Source organism: Suncus etruscus, chromosome 1, assembly GCF_024139225.1.
Source record: "Suncus etruscus isolate mSunEtr1 chromosome 1, mSunEtr1.pri.cur, whole genome shotgun sequence".
Taxonomy (NCBI): Eukaryota; Metazoa; Chordata; class Mammalia; order Eulipotyphla; family Soricidae; genus Suncus; species Suncus etruscus.
The window spans coordinates 61425274-61445221 of NC_064848.1; the positions used below are offsets into that span (position 1 = coordinate 61425274).

The 19948-nt window shown below is 38.9% G+C and overlaps 1 protein-coding gene across 1 annotated transcript in view; it reads left to right on the forward strand.

Annotated features, from left to right (window-relative positions):
* UNC13B (unc-13 homolog B) overlaps nucleotides 1–19070 on the forward strand; it is a 246002-nt gene extending 226932 nt beyond the window's left edge. Inside the window, exons 24-40 of the mRNA XM_049772923.1 lie at nucleotides 570–697; nucleotides 1335–1420; nucleotides 9590–9716; nucleotides 10098–10194; nucleotides 10404–10547; nucleotides 10840–10917; nucleotides 11643–11720; nucleotides 11940–12028; nucleotides 12255–12407; nucleotides 12531–12654; nucleotides 12765–12821; nucleotides 13008–13088; nucleotides 14101–14248; nucleotides 15839–15895; nucleotides 16979–17071; nucleotides 17222–17381; nucleotides 17551–19070. Coding sequence (XP_049628880.1) covers nucleotides 570–697; nucleotides 1335–1420; nucleotides 9590–9716; nucleotides 10098–10194; nucleotides 10404–10547; nucleotides 10840–10917; nucleotides 11643–11720; nucleotides 11940–12028; nucleotides 12255–12407; nucleotides 12531–12654; nucleotides 12765–12821; nucleotides 13008–13088; nucleotides 14101–14248; nucleotides 15839–15895; nucleotides 16979–17071; nucleotides 17222–17381; nucleotides 17551–17836 — 1986 coding nt within the window. The 3' untranslated portion in view covers nucleotides 17837–19070. The remainder of the gene's footprint in view (nucleotides 1–569; nucleotides 698–1334; nucleotides 1421–9589; nucleotides 9717–10097; nucleotides 10195–10403; nucleotides 10548–10839; nucleotides 10918–11642; nucleotides 11721–11939; nucleotides 12029–12254; nucleotides 12408–12530; nucleotides 12655–12764; nucleotides 12822–13007; nucleotides 13089–14100; nucleotides 14249–15838; nucleotides 15896–16978; nucleotides 17072–17221; nucleotides 17382–17550) is intronic.
* Nucleotides 19071–19948: the final 878 nt, after the last annotated feature.

Genomic DNA, 19948 nt, shown 5'->3' on the forward strand with positions numbered 1-19948 from the left:
TTCAACTTTTTACCCATAGAAGTGTAACTTTTTCTTTTGGCCACTTTTTTTTTTTATTACACTGCATGTTTTTCTTAGTATTCAGCAGCTAAATATCAAGGTTTACCCTCTGGCTGTGGTAGTAAAATGCATTGCCTTTTTAAATTAGCATCCTAACTAAATACCTAGTGCCTCTGTTGTACTTTTTCTAGGTCATTTTTATAATATTTTTTTTATTTCAAAGACATAGGATTTCCAATACTGTTATAGCTCTTATTTTTAAAATGTCTTGCTGTCACATATTGAAAAGTAGAATCCTTTCAGACTAATTTATTATAATGTTAAATTCTGGTCTAGATCTGAGGAAAATATAGTTTTGTGTGTGTCTGCTTGTGCAAGTACCTCCCAATAGTTACACTTCTGACAGAGTAGGGACAATCTTATAGAAGAATAGACTGTCTCTAAGAAAGAAAAGGTGCCTGCTTCTAAGGGAAAGGGCAGTGGGAGGCAAAGATGAAAATAAAGATTAGAGATACACTTCACAGTCTATTCTGACAGTCATTATCTATCACTGTCTTCTCTGGAATAAGAAACAGGAGCTACCTCCAGAGGAACAAGGGCCCAGCATTAGGAACTTGGAGTTTTGGCCCAAACTCATCACAATTATTGTATCAATTATTGAAGAGGATAAGAATTCCTATACACTTGTTCTGAACCAGTGAGTATTAACCCATTAGACCCTGTCTGGTTGGTGGTTGGTTTGTTCATCTGTCTAACGACTTCTTTCCTATCTCTGTATGTTTGCAGTGCCACCTCTTCCTGTCAGTTCCTCTGTCTCTCTGTCTCTTATATCTGTCTGAGTAACTGTTTCTGGAGAAAGGAGTGGAAACATAAAGGGGGGCACTGCCCAGAGTGAGCCAGCCTTCCTGGAGTGAGAGACCTCTAGGAATGGCTGCCATAAGAGTCCCAGGGAATCCAGAGACCATTTGTGTATGTGTCTGTCGACGTGAATAAAGTGGGCCTTTTGTTTTTTAAAGTGGGGGCCTTATGCCCATCTCTTTTCCCCTTATTCTCTAACTTACTTAGCCTGGGCTTGCATTCCAACCTCAGTCATTCTCCTCTGGACCTCAGTTTCCTGACTTTTGGGTATCCTCTCCCCTGGACCAACCTTGCCTGAAGGAACCTTTTCCCCCACTTCTCCTTTTACCTACCCAGATCCCCTTTTCCAAGACTGAATCTAGCCCTATTTCCTAGATTTGTCAGTTTTACGTTGGGAACTGGGCACATTAGCATTGGAAATCAATAAAATCAAATTTCTTTCACCTTGTTTTATAACTGTGACTTCTGTCATTCAGGTTTCCTCAGGAGCTGAATGTGGGAAAAGTCAGCGCAGAAGTAATGTGGCAACTCTTTGCCCAAGATATGAAATATGCACTGGAGGGTAAGAGTGTTCCCATAGCGTGGACTTTGAAAACAAACCCAAGCATTTTTTTTTTTTGTTCCTTTCCTCTTCCAGATAGCTACAAGCTCTGTGTTAAAAACATTCTGAGAAACTAAAGGGCTTCTAGATATAGTAGGTAATAAGCTTCAAAATATCTTGGATGGACGAAACTTTAGCTAAAATAATGGGATTGATTGGATCTTCACTTTCAGTGAAGTCTCTTCAGTGAAGTCAGCAGAAGTAAAAAGATAGATACAGAAAGACCTTTTTCATATAAGTGTCTGAAAAATACATAATAGCAGCAAAGGTGAAGTAGCAACGAAGGGCTGAAGGCAAAACATAATAGGAAAAATTGTTCCACACAGTTGAATTGAAGGGATTTTTGGGAGGAGTGTTTAAAGTATTAGAAGAAAAAGGAGTACACTAGTGATAGTTACCATGTTGGGATTATGTGCACGAGAAACCATCATTTATTATTAGCACTTTAAAGAATCTCAATAAAAAAATTTTTAATTAAAAAAAATGGAATTGGCTAAATGAATATAGTAGCAGCTTGGAGCAAATATCTGTTCAAGACCAAGCCCAGAGGTCAATCCCACCTATTCTGGCATTCTCAGGTGACCCTCCTGTGGAAGAATAGTTTTATGAAAACGTATCTTTACAGTTTTAAAGAATCTTAGACTCATAAATATGTAAATAAGATTACCGTATTTTCCAGCGTATAAGACAACTTTTGAAATGAAAAAAAGTCAACCAAAAATTGGGGGTTGTCTTATACGCCGCGTATATCTTGAAAAACGTTTCAATATGCCACTAAACGAAAATTGTCTGGATATTGCCACGAAAAGAATTTTCCAACTCGATCCTGCATCAATCACTGCAAGGCCGCTCAGATTGCCTCTCTAACTCAGCCAATCCAAGCACACTTTTTATGCATGAAAATTAGACAATGTTCTGGACCTGAATCTACACTGTAAAAAGCCTGCTCAGATTGGCCAGAGTCAAAGAGGAAGTCTATTACAGTATAACCTTTGAACCTTTGCTTGTTGTGATTGGCTTACTGTGGTACATACAGTTGCAGCACAGGAACATTGTCTTATACAGTTAATATAGGCCTAAACCTATGCTTTAACTGTAAAATTAGGGGGTCGTCTTATATGCCGGAAAGTATGGTATTTTTTTCACTGGACACTTCACGATCCAGATTTCCTTGAAAGCTGTTTTATATTGAAGTGACAAAGCCAGAAAGTAGCTTCTTCACTCACTACTGCACATCAGGGTCATAGACAACTATTCATTTTATTCATTCAGCTTCTTTCATTAATTTCCTATAATAACCCACAAACTTAAACTCCATACCTGCAAAATACCTGTAATACAGCATCCCGTTTTTATCCATCTGTATCCACTTATTTGGCTACTGTTAGACCCCAGACCCTGAAGCTCAAACTTGTCTTAAGGAACAAGCCTGAAGTTGCTTGAAGTTTCCCCAGACCTTGATGCTATAGTATGCATCAAGCCGTTAGCAGCTTCAAAATTTATTTCCCCTCCCTTCTCAGATACTGCTCCCCCTTGAATTCCTAGGTCAAAGCCTCCTTATTATAAAGGTCGTTCTGGTTTTCAGTCCAAACGGTATGATACCAGATTGAGAGGGGTGTGTGTGTGTGTGTGTGTGTGTAGGAACTAGGTCATCTGTGAGTCTGTGAGATGTGAGACACCTGTATAAGGAAGGGATGGATGCAGGAAATGAAAATGAAAATTGAACCAATCATGTATACTGTGGAAATTAAGCTGTTTGTATCAACCATTGAAATACTTAGCCTGCTGAAGCCTTGTTAACTCTATATAACCTGCATGTTAGTTTCATACAGGGTCTTTGTCTCAGGACAGAGTGCCCCAGCTAGCTGGAATAAATTCCCTTTTGCATTTTACTTGATCAGAGGTGGTCTTTGACTCTCAGCATTGGTCAGGTTATCTGCTCGGACTCTACCTTTCATGCCTATTTATATCTAATAGTTCAGCTCTTTGATCTGTGAAAAAAATGAATCTAGAAAGAGTGAGAGCAGCATGGGGCAAGACAAAACAGAATCTTGATCTTTTAATTGGGTGGAATAGCAGAGAAAATGAATAGGCTTCAGACTTAAACTTTTGAAGTTTAGAAGTAGCTAGTTTTGAAGTTAAAGGAAATCCTGGAGATGTTTCCTAAGTTTGAGTTCACAGATTGCATAAACATTCTGTAATTCCATCGGACACCAGTAGTTGTATTCCACTCACACTGGATTAAGCCTTGAGATTATAGGCTACATTTTGGCTATCAGATCTATAAGGAGTTTTTCAGTACCTCGCTATCAAATTGTGTTCAATGAGCTCCTATGAATTTAGGGCAAAAAAAGAGACATAAGGGACTGGAGCGATGGTGCAAGCAGTGGGGTGTTTGCCTTACACAAGTTAACCTAGGATGAACGATGGTTCGATCCCCTGGAATCCCAGATGGTCCCCCAAGACAGGAGTGATTTCTGAGTGCATAGTCAGGAGTAACCCCTGAGCATCACCAGGTGTGGCCCAAAACAAAACAAAACAAAACAAAAAAGATAGATAAATCCCTGTATGAAATGTGAATCAGTTCCACATAAAGGATAATCAAAAAAGAGGTTATCTTGTATACTGAGCCCCATGCCTTTTACCAGGTAATTACCAGATAAGTAACCTGTTCTTTTAGCAGTATTATAAGGGGTTCTCTAGGAAATTTCTTCTGAAAGGAAGTTTTTCTATTATTTTATAAACAAAAAAAGTTGAAAGCAACTTTAAGAGAAATAACTAATGTTGACCTAGTTTCAACACTATTTGCAACACTATAGCCTTGCATCAAGCTACTTAATTTTTAAATCTCCCCATTTTTAGCTATAAAATGGGAAGTGACAAAATTATTTTGTTGAGTTGATAAAGTAATTGAGATGTATTTAACATACTCAATATGCTGCTTAGCATTTACTTCGCACTGAATAAACCTTAGTTATAAAGGACAATAATAAACCATTATAGTCTCATGAGCAGAGGTGTATTGTGAAGTAGTGTTTTAATAATATTTTACCTGAGTGAACTATAGGGACAATTGGAACTGGGAAAAACTAGAACTAGGGAGTACAGAAAATATAATGTAATGTGAGGAGATATAACTAATTCAGTAAATGTCAAAAAGTAGAGGACAAGAGTAAGAAAGGAGTTTGAAGATGTGGATGATAAAAAGAACAATGTTGTCTTCAACTGTGAACATGTTATAAATTTCCCAACTTTATTGAGGTGAAATACACATAGCGCTAAATAAAAACCACTTTCTTAGGGTAATTTAATGAATCTTGATAGTAATCATACCTATATATATAGTACTTTGAAATATAGGGCATTTCTTCATACCCCTTTGCATCAAATTCCCACCCTACTAATTAAGTGTTTATTGAATATATTCTTTGTGACAGGTATTACCCTAGTTCTGGGATGCTAAGAAGAAGAAAGAAACATATGCCCAAATCTTGAGAGGTTCGCCCATCAGTCTAGAAATCAGGCATATAAATTGGCTGTTACAATTCAATGTTATAAATGCCACAGAGGGACAGACTAAAATCCACAGGAAAAAAATGTAGCCCAGACTCAAAGAATCTATGAAGGTTTCTTGAAGAAAGTAAAGTACAAAATGAAGTCTGAAGAATGATTGAAATGGCTAGTAGGGACAGAAAAGGGAGACACCAGATGCTTTCAGCAACAGGATACAGTATGTTTTAAGACTGGAAGTCTTGAGAGTGCTAAATGACCATACTTGTGGAATTAAAATCAGTAGTACAGTGTACAGTAGTACAGATTACAGTGTAACCTTTTGGAGTATGGGGAAGGGCATAAATAATAGATAAGGCTAGAGTAAGAAGCAAATTCAGATCATAACAGAGATGGTGAACCATATTTAAGCTTTTAGTCTATATCCTGGGAAAGTTAGGCATCATTTAAATATGTTAAACAAGAGATTGACATGATCAAATTTACAATGTAGTAAAACCATTTTCTATAGCTTGTTTGGAGAATGAGTGGTAGAAGGAATAACTATTTAGGAGATTGTTGTTATAACCCAAATTAGAGATGGTGCTAATGGTACTTAAGCACGTAATAATGTGGCTAGAAAGAAATGGAGAAATTCTTGAGAAGTTTTGGAAGTGACATCAGCAGAGGTTGGTGACTTAACTGGATGCAATTAAACACACTCAGGAAAACTTGAGGATGATATTCAGCATTGAATCAATAGGATAAAATTTGTTCAACTTCAATTGGAGATCTTAAGATGGCAAAAGATTAGAGTAAACCTAAGCAAAGTGAGGATTTCATCCAAAACTTATAGACATTATTATAACCCATGAAAAATTAGGTAAAAGTAGTGTCAGCAGGTTGAATAGTTGAAAACATAAGGTTGAAAGAACTCTAAAGAAAGATCAGTGGAGGGAAGAAAATAAAAGTAAGGGACAGAACTTTTAAATACACAAGGTCCTACTTTTCTTTTTCTTATTTTTAAAAATTAATGCCCTTAAACAGCATAATACAATGCAAAAAAAAAAAACAGCAGTGCAGCAACCACCTCAAGCAATCTTGCTAAAACATAATTCTGGGATTTATTAGAATAATTTAAAGTATGGCCTGCAATCATCACTCCTTGTTAGTTTTTGTGCTACTGAAGTTAGTGTAGAAATTGGAGTTTGTCAACCCATTCACATTAGTGACACACAAACTCAAATATCTTGGAGTTAACTTGACTAAAGATGTGAAGGACCTATACAAATAAAACTATAAAACCCTGCTCCAAGAAATAAGAGAGGACACGTGGAAATGGAAATACATACCTTGCTCATAGATTGGCAGAATTAACATAATTTAAAATGGCAATACTCCTCAAAGCATTGTACAAATTTAATGTGATCCTTCTAAAGATACCCATGACATTCTTCAAAGAAGTGGATCAAACACTTCTGAAATTAATTTGGAACAATAAACACCCACGAGTAGCTAAAGCAATCCTTGGGAAAAGGAATATGGGAGGTATTACTTTCCTTATTTTTAAACTATTACAAAGAAATACTTATAAAAACAGCATGGTATTGGAAGAAAGACAGATCCTCAGATCATTGGAGTAGGCTTGAGTACTTAGAGAATGCTCCCCAGACATACAGTCACCCAATTTTTGTTAAGGGGGCAATAAATTCTTAATGGAGCAAGGAAAGCCTCTTCAACAAGTGGTGTTTGCACAAATGGTTAGCCACTTGCAAAAAAGTGAACTCAGACCCCCAGATAACACCATGTATGAAGGTAAAATCCAAATGAATTAAAAACCTTGATATCAGACATGAAACCATCAGGTATATAGAACAATAGGTAGGTAAAACACTCCATGACATTGAGACTAAAGGCATCTTTAAGGAGAAAACAGCATTCTCCAAACAAGTGGAAGCAGAGATAAACAGATGGGAATATATTAAGCTGAGAAGTTTTTGCACTTCAAAGGAAATAGTGCCCAGGATACAGGAGCCACTCACTGAGTGGGTGAATAGTTTACCCATCAGATAAGAGGTTAATATCCAAAATATATATACAAGGCACTGACAGAACTTTACAAGAAAAGAACATCTAATCCCATCAAAAAATGGAGAGAAGAAATGAGCAGACACTTTGTCAAAGAAGAAATATAAATGGCCAAAAGACACATGAAAAAAAAATGCTCCACATCATATGCAAATCTAAACAACTATGAGATACCATCTCACGCCACAGAGATTGGCATACATCACAAAGAATGAGAACAAGAAATGCTGGTGGGGATGTGGAGAGAAAGGAACTCTTAATTCACTGCTGATATGAAGACCATCTAGTCCAACCTTTATGGAAAATGATATGGAGATTCCTCCAAAAACTAGAAATTGAGTTTCCATACAATCCAGCATACCACTCCTAGGGATATACCCTAGGAACACAAAAATACAATACAAAAATCTCTTCCTCACACCTATATTCACTGCAGCGCTATTTACAATAGCCAGACTCTGGAAACAACCAAGATGCCCTTCAACAGATGAATGGCTGAAGAAACCGTAGTACATATACACAATGGAATATTATGCAGCCGTCAGAAGAAATGAAGTCATGAAATTTTTCTATACAGGATGTACATGGAATCTATTATGCTGAGTGAAATAAGTCAGAGGGAGAGAGATAGATGCAGAATAGTCTCACTCATCTATGGGTTTTAAGAAAAATAAAAGACATTTTTGGATTAATTCTCAGAGACAAAAGAGATGAAGGCAGGAAGGACTAGCTCATGATATGAAGCTCACCACAAAGAGTGGTGAATGCAATTAGAGAAATAACTTCACTGACAACTATCATAACAATGTGAATGAATGAAGGAAGTAGAAAGCCTGTCTTGAATACAGGCAGGGGTGTGGGTGGGGAGGAGGGAGATTTGGGACATTGGTGATGGGAATGCTGCACTGGTGAAGGTGGGTGTTCTTTTCATGACTTAAACCCAACTACAATCATGTTTGTAATCAAGGTGTTCAAATAAAGATATTAATAAAAAAGAAATTTGAGTTTGTGTCTTAAAAACAGATTGCCATAGGAAAAAGAAAAATTATATATAAAGGCATTAATATGAAGATCCCTAGAAGAAAGTAATTAGGGAGTTCAGGATTGATGGACCAGCACTGCCTCCACCTCCATCTGGTTGCTAAATATGAATGAGGGAGGACCTCTAGGTATTATCTTTTTGTGTGTTCTAGATTCTTTTATTGTTTTAAAGATAGCGGGGTCTGGAGAAGAAAAAAGGAGCAAGCCATAAAAGGATGTTTCTGAGGTTTCTCATTTTTCCCCATCTCTGTTGTTCACAAGCTCTTTCACAAGCATTCATCCAATGTTATATGTATTTGAGAAGTCCTTTCTCTAGGTGGTAAGAACTTTTGATGATTTTCCTTTTACCTATATAGCCTTATACCCTTTTATTTTTCACTTACTGCATTATAGAAGAGACAACACATGCAACTTCAGGTGGTGTACCTGTCTTCAGTATTAAGGAGTAAAATTTCTGATACTAGGAGTGCTCAGGAATTTCCTCCCATTTCTCCTTGAATATCTTCTATGCTAGTTAAGATTCCCCAAAATAGATGTGCTACTTTAACATGTAAAATCATCACCCATTAACACCTCAAATTTGAACAATTTGCAGAGGTATTCGCAGGTATGCTGGCCATTTTCAGGTTCAATACTCTTTTCCCTTTGCTTACTTCTACCATTATGTTATATGTAAGCATACAATTGAGTTTTTATTATTAATATTAGTGCTTCATCAAGGGTGAGAGAAGAGACAGTATTTCAGATCCTTTAAGAAGGCTTTGATATAAACAAAAAAAATGCACCAAGAAGGTTTTGATACTTGTCCTAGATTTTCTAGAAGACTCAGGAGATTCTGTGATTTGACCGTAATAATAATAATAAATAGTCCATAATAAGCATATCATTTTCTGTGGTATGAAAGCCTTTCATCTGATTCTTATTTACATGGAATCTAAGCTGATTATTCTTATTTGCCTATTTATTTGAGAGTTTATTATTTTAATATCTTAGCTTTGCTCTGTGGCTTTTTAATTTACCTCAAGATTTGTTTAAACCATGACTTCTCAATTACTTTTGTCAGCTAGGTCCACTTTGGCTTTCTCTGACTGTATAATTGTCATTGACCCACTCTTTATTTTAGCATTTAAATTGTTTGGAGAGTTTGACCATGGTATATGATTAGAAAAATTCTGAGTGAGGAGTGAGGGGAAATTTCTCTTCAGTTCTGAGCATTTAGTTCCACTAATTAATATTCACCCACACATCTTTTTCCTCCTCACTTCAGGCTATTCCCTTGGTTGACACTTCCAAAAACTAGTACAAGATATTATCTGAGAGCATCACTTATTCTCTGAATAAAGATTTAGGATCTTAGAGAGAGAAAAAAAAAAAAGACAAAACACTGTGAATAGGAGAGAGAGGGCTGTGAGGAAGTGATTAGAGGCTTCTGTCTGGATCTACTTGGAACTGAGTTTAGTAACTCAAGGCCTCTTCTGCCACAACCTGACTCAGTTTCCCTCCCACCACCAGAGCATGAGAAAAATCGACTGTGTAAGAGTGCTGACTACATGAACCTTCACTTCAAAGTGAAATGGCTACACAATGAATATGTGCGGGATCTTCCTGCCCTCCATGGACTTGTGCCTGAGTACCCAGCGTGAGTCATATGAGGGTTCTATGGAGGGAAGGGAAGAGGAACCCACTGGATTGGGTTGTGGGGGACAGGGCCAGTATCTGCAGTTCAGCAAGCCAGCCTTGATTCAAGCAATAGTACAATGGGTAGGGTACTTGCCTTGCACATACCTGACCCATATTTCCAGCATCCCATATGGTCCCCCAAAACCTGCCAGGAGTAATTCTTGAGTGCAGAGCCAGGAGTAATCCCTGAGCATAGCCAGTTATGGCCCAAATCCCCTCTGTCCCCCAATAAAAGAGGGAAAGTATTAAGTCATGCCTTGAAGACTTCTTTCTGGGGAAGTGTTCAGGGGTGCAGCATATATCAATTAATTCCAGTCTTGACTTCTTATGCCTGTTACAGATGGTTTGAACAGTTTGTTCTACAATGGCTGGATGAGAATGAAGATGTGTCCTTGGAATTCTTGCATGGGGCCCTAGAACGAGACAAGAAGGATGGGGTAAGTCAAGGACATAGTGCTTAAGGGTCAGGTCTCCCAGAAATTAGCTATCAGCAAAAATTCCTATGCTTTAAGTAGGGTGGGAATTAGTGCCCTGTGAAATTTATAAGGATTTTACTACTGAGCTATCTTTTTGGGAAGATTTCTTTTGAATCTACAACCTTGAAGAAAGTCAACTGATGATGACCTGTATGTGTGCCTGTCCTTAGTTCCAGCAGACATCAGAGCATGCACTCTTTTCCTGCTCTGTGGTGGATGTCTTCACACAGCTCAATCAAAGCTTTGAGATTATCCGGAAGCTGGAATGCCCAGACCCTAACATCCTTTCTCACTACATGAGGAGATTTTCTAAGGTGACTATGTCCTTCACTAACTTCTTTCTGTTACTCCAATTGCATTGACAGCCTAGTTCAGCTCTTCTCTGTAGTGTGTTTGAGTAAATCCTGGTAGTACCTTGTCCTCATTTCCTTATTACTGGAATGGATAGGTGGGTTTTTCCTAGTGCTGTCCTGGGGTTGAATGAGAACTTTCTGCACTAATGTTAGTTTCCCTTTTACCTTCAATTAATGTCTGGGATGAAAAATGTGACTTGGAAGATATCTGTGATAAAAGCTAAAAGTTAAATCTGCTTTTCTTCTTTCTCAGACCATTAGGAAAGTGCTAATACAGTATGCAAACATCTTATCAAAGGACTTTCCAGCTTATTGCAAAAAGGAGAAAATGGTAAGGGTCAGGACCTGAAACTCTTAGAAAAGGAAAAATATTAGAATCCTTCATGCTTTTTAAGCTGTTCCTTTGAGCTGAGGGTAGAAATCATCCAAATGACTTCTGATTCCCACTAGGGTTTGACTTAATATTGTGCTACAATGATTAGGAATTACTCTGAGCCTTTCTGATATTTTAACTCTCTACTGAGCTGGATCTTTACTAGGTATATTTTTTATTAAAATTTTTTTCAAATATTTAGGAAAAAGCTTCATTATCAAGAGAATGTGCAGAGTTCTGATTTGAACCCTGATATTGCATGGTTCCCTGAGCACAACCAAGTATAGACCTGGAGGCCTCCTAGCATCACTTGGCCTTAGTAGCACTGGATTGTCAGGCTTGAGTATTGAAAGATCTAGCCCGTTTGGCCTAGAATTGTTGTGAATGATCCTTACCTGCCTAACAAGCACTTAATGCCCTTTCCTCCACAAACATTAAAACATTTGTAGCTAAAAGAGATTGCCATGAAACTGGAACCTACCAAAGTTAAGAATTAACATGTTTCTAGTTGTCATTCAAAAAGAGTTACTCAAATTATTTGACTAGGTTCCAAATCTCAGTACTTAAGAGCATGCACGTATTAAATGTACTGTACATTCCCTATGGCTTTTAGAGTAGGATGAAAGAAGGAGAGGCCTTAAGTTGAGAGGTTCAAGACTCACTAGCTCCATCTATCCCCAAAGCCCTGCATCCTGATGAACAACATGCAACAACTCAGAGTCCAGCTGGAGAAAATGTTTGAGGCCATGGGAGGCAAGGAGGTAAGTCTTAGGGTACTTTACCATTGTTCCTGAACTGACTGTTCACGGACTTACCCTATATAAGTACAGGTGAGGATTTTAATTTGTGGTTAGCAGATAGAGCTGATATATTTTCAGGTATTGGGGTAAAGGTCCTAAGAGAATGGGGTGGTGAGGCACAAGAGGGAAGAAAAGAGTAAGGAGGAGCATCTTTGTCAAGCCAATATCCTGTGGACACAGCTGGACCCTGAAGCTTCAGACAGTTTGAAGGATCTGCAGGTGAAACTGAATACAGTTCTGGATGAGCTCAGCATGATGTTTGGAAACAGGTCAGTATCAATATTTGAAATCCCAAATGTTAGTCTCAAAGCCAAATGTGGTCTCTAATCCCAAAGACTGATCCAGCCACCTGTAGATGTGTGATCTTCCCTCTTCCTGTTGGCTGTCCCTGCTAGAGCTGCACTGTGATGGGATGGAGTGGGAACAAACAGATGTTGCATTTCAGGATAATGTGTCTTTGGTGTGGGGAGGGCTTCACCGTGGGCATGTATATAGTTTTCAGGTACGGATTAAAGAGTGCGTTCGACAAATGGCTGACATCCTGGGCCAGGTACGTGGCACAGGAAATGCATCTCCCAACGCCAGGATTTCCGTGGCGCAAGATGCAGATGCAGTACTCCGACCGCTCATGGACTTCTTGGATGGCAAGTGAGTACAGCACTTAGAACTCTCAGGGGAACAAGTAAGGCAGGGAAGTCATATGAAGGAGTCTCGCAGGGAGGAGGTCTCTTAAGCTCTCACTCCAGCCTTATCTGTTGCCTGGACCTGCAGCCTTACACTCTTTGCCACTGTGTGTGAAAAGACGGTCCTAAAGCGTGTACTGAAAGAGCTCTGGCGGGTAGTAATGAACACAATGGAAAGGATGATTGTTTTGCCTCCACTCACTGACCATACGGTAAGAATACTGCCCTTCATTCCACTTCCTCCTACTGTCACCCTCATTTTGCTCCATGCTTTCTGAAGATTTAGAATCCTTTACTTTTGACTGCTTCCCTTTTTGCCCAGGGCACTCAGTTGATCTTCACTGCTGCTAAAGAGCTGAGTCATCTTTCCAAACTCAAGGTACTCTAGATATATGAGGGTCCTTCTAAGATAAGGGAGATAGGTTATCTGGGAGAAAGGAAAGTTGAGCATTGATGACTGAAGAGAAAGGGGAAATGATGCACATAGAGCTATGGGCTGGCAAGTTTGAGAAGACTTCCATCACATTCAAAAACTGTCCTGATGTTTTTTTCTCTGGGGTTCCAGGACCACATGGTGCGAGAGGAAACAAGAAGTCTCACTCCAAAGCAGTGTGGTGTCCTTGACCTTGCCTTAGATACCATCAAGGTAGAGACCCTCCCCTTCTCCAGTTAGTTTTATCACTACAGGCCCTATCATTCTGTCACATGAGGTGCCCCTGGTGTCTTGCCATTCCCTATCCTAAAGAAAATTATTTTTATGTTTATATTTTCCCTCTTCTATGGCCTTTATCCTTGGGAAAAACCACATAGGCCTCTCCTGTGTGATCTCAGGTGACTCATGATAGACTCAGAAAACTTATTTCTGGTTTCTGAGGAAAATTTAAGTTACTTTATTTTGCATTGCTCTTCTTAAATATTTTCCACTGGTAATTAAAATTACCAGTCTTGATAACCCACATTTGACTGACATTTCCCAACTAGACAACATAGGCACTAGGCCTTATACTTTGTGAAAGATATAGAGACATATATATGGTCACTAGATGCTTAAAATCTGGTAAAAGTAGATAGTGCAGCCTACCTAGGTTTGATCTCTGGCACCCTATATGGTCCTCTCAGACAGACATGAGCAATCTCTGAATGCAGGGTCAGAAATAAGCCTGAGACTACCAACTGTTGCCCAAAAAGAAAAAAAAAAAACAAACACAACTTAAAATCTAAGGCAGTAATGTGGCAGCTATATTAAATATATCCAGGGTTCTCGAGAGATGTCATGGGTATAAGCTCATGAGTTCAGAGGAACAAAAGAGCAAGTCTAGCTACTAATTCCTCCCTGAAATGCTTCTATTACATATCTTTACCTATAAAATAGATCCACCTACCTAACACCACATTCAAAAATTTGACCTTTCCTATCACTCCTGTTAGATATACCCAGACAATAGTCTTTATCTGAGAGACTCTGCTCTAGCTTATATTCCTGATATGTTGTTTAGTGAATGGCTTGTTGTCACCACCATCCTCTCCTGGCATCTTTGTAGATGCTTTTGTAGATGTCAATATCTGAGTCTACCTACACAAATTTTTTGAGAATGGTGTTAGAGAGATGCTTCTCTATAATGAGATGTGGTGGTAGTAGATGCTTTTTTGTCTTTCAGCAATACTTTCATGCAGGAGGCAATGGACTGAAGAAAACCTTCCTGGAGAAGAGTCCAGATATGCAATCCCTACGTTATGCCCTGTCTCTCTATACACAGACCACAGATACACTCATTAAGACCTTTGTGCGCTCTCAGATTGCCCAGGGTAAGGCAATCATAACTAAAGACTTTGGATCCCCAGTTTTCCTCCCTAATACAAGTTCTTCCCCTTTCATAGTCAGTATCTTCTAGACTTTAGGGAGGATCTGGATATTTCATTAGAGAGATTCTTAAATGCAGATCTTGGGATTTTTGTTTTGGGGCCACACCTGATAGTGCTCAGAGCTTACTCCTGGCTCTATTTGGGGATCACAATTGGCAGGGGTCAGAGACATGGGATACCATGAACTGATCCCAGTCCATAGCATGCAAGTCTAAGTATTCTATCCACTGTACTATTGCTCTGGCCCCATCAGACCCCAGGATTTTTTGAGGGATCTCAGTGTTTAACTCTACCCCATACCTTACCATAGGATAATGACAGAACCCTGAGTAATGTATTTGTCATTTCTTTTCTTAGATATCATAGACAGTTTATGTTTATTAAATTCAGAATAAACCCCATATTGTAGGAAATCTTTGAAGGAAACCTTGAAAATTACTGGATAAGATAATCATGAAGACTCATAGCTTTAGGAACCTTAGTTGGAAGCTATTCAAGAGAGAAAGCTAAAGACTTGGACTAGAGACTAAAATAGTCAATTCATGGAAACAGTTAAAGGGAAGCTACAAATCACTGGGCTCTACATAACTGAACTTCAACCTCAAGGGCAATATTAATACACAGGGCATCTGGCCAGCTAGTTTTCTCCCAGTGACCAATGACCTTCAACAGGACCCCTTTTTGCTATCCATAACAAAAATCACATCCATAAATATGGCTAAGACTGAAATTCTACATGGTCTTTTAACAAGCTCCTCCCAGGAAGAACTTAAATAAATATATTACTGCTTTTGCCAGAGAAACTTAGGGGAGTTGACCTAATGGAAGGAGTGAGAAGATTTAGGCTCTACTAAACTGTATATCTGAATTATAGAGTTAATTTGGAAGGAAAAGGGGATCTATGCTGTTAGATTGAAACATTTAGTCTGACAGGAAGGTGAAGATAATACAAAAAAGCCTGGAAATACGGTGCCATTTTCTACATTTGTTCTTACAGAGTGAGAGGAACATAGATGAAAAAATTGAATACCTTTGTTTAATGGGATAGGGAGAACTTTTACAGAATTGAGTACATGGTAAGGCCTATAACATCCGAGAAATCTCAGACATTTTAGAAATACTAAACTTTATGATACATATAAAAATTAAAAGAAAAATGGAATAGGTACATTGGAGATTAGTGTAGGGGTGGGTATGGTAAGGATAATCTGAGGTTGTATGTGTGTGTTTCTATCCTCTACTTTAAAAGCCTACAAAGCTATAGGCAACAACCTTTCTGTTATTTGCCCAATTAGTTACAGATACTGTTCTACTGTTTATGCCCATAATTTGGTTGGTATTTGAGTAAGGCATCTAATTTAAAGCACTAACCCCACCCACCTCTTTGATTTTCTTCTCTATTCTACCACATCTCTGTTCCCAGATAATATGTATAGAGCTGCTTTGAATAACTGTTAACTCTCAGATTCTAACTGACTTTCTTTCTCTGTCCTGCTGCTGCTACTACTTCTTGACTTTCCCATCCTTACTCAGTGCATGATGGGAAAGGTATTAGGTTTACTGCTAATGAGGACATTCGACCGGAAAAGGGTATGTCATACACTGTGCAGATGTCAGTCTAATATGGACTAACACTGAACTAGAATAAATTTTTTTATGCTAGGAGTGGGAAAGTCAGACATCAAAATTTAGACCCGGGCCCGGAGAGATAGCACAGCGGCATTTGCCTTGCAAGCAGCCGATCCAGGACCAAAGGTGGTTGGTTCGAATTCCGGTGTCCCATATGGTCCCCCATGCCTGCCAGGTGCTATTTCTGAGCAGACAGCCAGGAGTAATCCCTGAGCACCGCCGGGTGTGACCCCAAAAAAAAAATTAGACCCTCTGTTAAAAGTTTTACTTGGGCATTTTAAACATATAGCCCAGGATGCTCAGGATGGGGTTAATAATTTTGCCCTCAGAATTTCCCTACCTCTGCACCAAAGACAAAGTAATTTTATCTGTGGTTTCAAGGTACTGTTTGTGTGTGTGTGTGTGTGTGTGTGTGTGTGTGTGTGTTTTGCTTATTTGTTTTCAAGATAAAGTGGAGTTTTTGCTCCAAGGAGGCTGACAATTAGCTCTTTACAGAGATTGAGATTAGGTTGTTGTTTGTGGAGAGATTCAGAGTTGAAGAGGACAGATTATGAGCACATCAGCTTTCCAAAAAGAGACCACCAGGAATCTAGGATTAGGTAATAACAGGGTTTTTGTTTTTTGACTAGAAGATAACCAAAGTGACACTGAAGAAATTTTGGCAAAAACATTGTCAGTCTAAATTGTATTTTAATATATAGCCTTTTAACCCATTATTTATTTTTCTATCACTTGTGAATGGTTGCAAAGTATAGGGGAGTGACCTCTAAAATCCTCAGAGTTTAGATTTTGGTTTTTGGTTTTGGAGCCATACTTAGTGATGCTAAGGGCCTCTTCTAGGCTTGGTGTTCCCAGTAATTCCTAGTAGCATTCAGGGGATCCTGTATGGACCCTGTAGCTCAGAGAATTGAACTTGGATATGCAAGGCATATGCTCCAAACCAATGAGAAATCTCTCTGGTCTCTTGACTCTTTAGTTTTATCTGGAATGCTAATAAAGAATGCACTAGAATTTTTCAGTGGGAATCATGTACCTGTTCCTTAGGTTCTGGTGTTGATGATCCTGTGGGAGAAATCTCTATTCAAGTGGATTTGTTTACACATCCTGGGACTGGAGAACACAAGGTTACAGTAAAAGGTAAGTAACATGGTCTTATAGTCTCAAGCCTTTCTTACTTAGTCTGTTAGGGGATGTTAATTAAAGCCTTCTATCTCACTCCTCCTCCTAGTGCTATGCTGGGATTACCTGGTAGAATGGATGTCTTACTGATTTTTCTTGTTTGGGCAGTGGTGGCTGCCAATGACCTCAAGTGGCAGACAGCAGGTATGTTCCGGCCCTTTGTGGAGGTGACTATGGTTGGTCCACACCAAAGTGATAAGAAGAGAAAGTTCACAACCAAATCAAAAAGCAACAACTGGGCCCCCAAGTACAATGAGACATTTCATTTGTAAGTTATGGTGTGGGGAACCTGCAGGGCTCTGAGATTGGGGATTTTGGAGGAGGTGGTAGCAGGGGTCAGATTTGAAAGAGAAGAGACAAAATGGGCTGAATGGTAGCTGGGATAAATTTATTTCAAAATTCTCTTGGTTGTCCTACTTCCCACCCTGTGCTTACAGCCTCCTGGGAAACGAAGAGGGGCCAGAGGCCTATGAGCTGCAAATATGTGTGAAGGATTACTGTTTTGCCCGAGAAGATCATGTTCTGGGACTGGCTGTGATGCCTCTGAGGGATGTGGCAGCCAAAGGTAGCTGTGCCTGCTGGTGCCCCTTGGGCAAGAAGATACACATGGATGAGACAGGCATGACCATTCTTCGGATTCTATCTCAGAGAAGCAACGATGAAGTGGCCCGAGAATTTGTTAAGCTCAAATCAGAGTCTCGTTCCACTGAGGAGGGGAGCTGAGAACCTTGACTTCTATGCCAATCAGATGGCAACATTTATACAAAACAGGGCCAATGGGAGTTACAATGTCGCCAACATAGGCCCTTCCTGGTTAAGAGATTGGCTTCATTTTCTTAAAAATTTTGGAGTGGTGAGAATATGCCTCTTCATAGAAAAAAAATGGTTATATATCTTTGACCAGCAGGTCTTTGGTGCTAGGAGCTGGACTGTGGCAATTACCAAAAAGGCAAAAAAGAAGAATTTTTTTCAGAATGAGAGAGAGACACATATTTGAGAGTCAGCTATTTTTGGCCAAAACACCATTACCCCATCTCTATCCCTCTCCAGACCAATTAGTCACATACATACAAATTATAGAAAGAAGTTCAGAGTAGCTTATACCCAGTAGTTAGTTGAGTATGTGGGTATCCCTGGACCTAGGATTAGGATTGGAATATGACTGAAGCAGGAAGCACACAAAACAATTTAGACTGCCCCTTTTAGTAGAAGCTAATAGTTTTGTGAGGCTCCAGTAAGAACAATGTTTTGAAACTGAACAATATAACTTCCAGAAATGGTCTGTGTTAATCCCTGTTCCATAGAACCAGGTTCACATGGTGCTTCAGAGCTCTGAGCAGAATATTCTTTGGGGACCCAGCACCAGGGACCACCTGCCCAGGAGTTTCCCTACCTCACTCCTGTAAGAAGGTGAATGATGCTTTAGAACATATGGGGCTATATATTTGTGTATACACCTGAGGGCTACTTTAAAGATTCAGGGGAGAGGACTGTATTTTCTTTATGCATTGGTCCTGAACAAAATTAGTGGAAACCAGGCTAGAAAGAGTCCTCCTGTAATCACTGCATTCTGAATGTCCTCCCATTTTGGCATCACTTCTCTTCATCTAGATTAGCTGCTATTTCCTTCATATATATTCACCCTGACAGAAGGGGCTTGGACTATGATCCTTTTGTACAGGATGAATTGAGGAGGCCTCAATACTCCCTTGGATATCAGAAAAACTCCAGGAGTCTTATGAACTTCACAGATTAATGCTCAAAGATATGACATGGTCATTGGATATCTTCAGTAGCAGCCTCCTAAAAATCCTAAGAACTGCAGAGTTCTATAATGCTCACAATTATAAAGGACATTACATTAAATGATAAATTAAGCATCTTTACTGTTATTAATTATATGTGCCATTGTTACAGGAGGTTTTTGTAGTAAATAATAAATTATCTTATAACAGCCTTTGGAGTCTGGATACTGACAGTTGCTATATAGCCACACTTTAGTGTGGAAAATCTATAGGAATTAATTGTTGTATATAATGGTAATCTTGGGAACATTGACTCTTTAGTGCTCTTCAATTGTCTCCCCTAATCCCTACCTCCTCCAGTCACATTTTTACCAAACTGTAGAACCTAATGCAGTCCTTGGATAAGAAATACACAATAAAACAGTGGGGGGAGTTAGCAGCTTGGTTTTAACCTGAGATCATCAACTCAGATTACAGCATCTTTAGAACCAGGATCATTGGACCATTGGATCAGCATCATTGAATCAGCTTCCTGAAAAAGTTCTAAAAAAAAATCAATGATGACATGTGCCTGTGAAAATTAGTTCATTCTATCTCTTAACTCTGTCTAGAACACAAACCTTTTTTTTCTAGACAACCACAGTTGTTTGAGGCCTACTTGAGCTGTCAGAACTGAGGCCTACTTGGGTGTAGGAGTTCTATGTTGACTTTTCATTTGCAAAACTCAGGAAGAAGAGTTGGAAAAATAGGTCTTCCAAATGGAAGGAAACAAGGTAAAGGAGAGGTTTTCTGAGAAATGAATAATAGGGGCCAGTTTCATCCTGCATTGTCACCAGTTGTATAATAGGGACAGAATTGGGGAAGAAAGGAAAAGTTATTTCTATTTACTTGCTAAGTAAATCCTTAAAATTCAGTTGTCCAGTCATTTTTTTATTTTATTTTTTTCTTTAGGAAGTAAAAGAGAAAGGAAGGAGGGAAGTAAGGAAGGAAAGAAAAAAAGGAGGAAGGAAGGAAAAGAGAAAGAAAGGAAAGAAGGAAGGAAGGGAAGAAGAAAGGAAAGAGGATAAAAAGGGAGGAAAGAAGCAAGGGA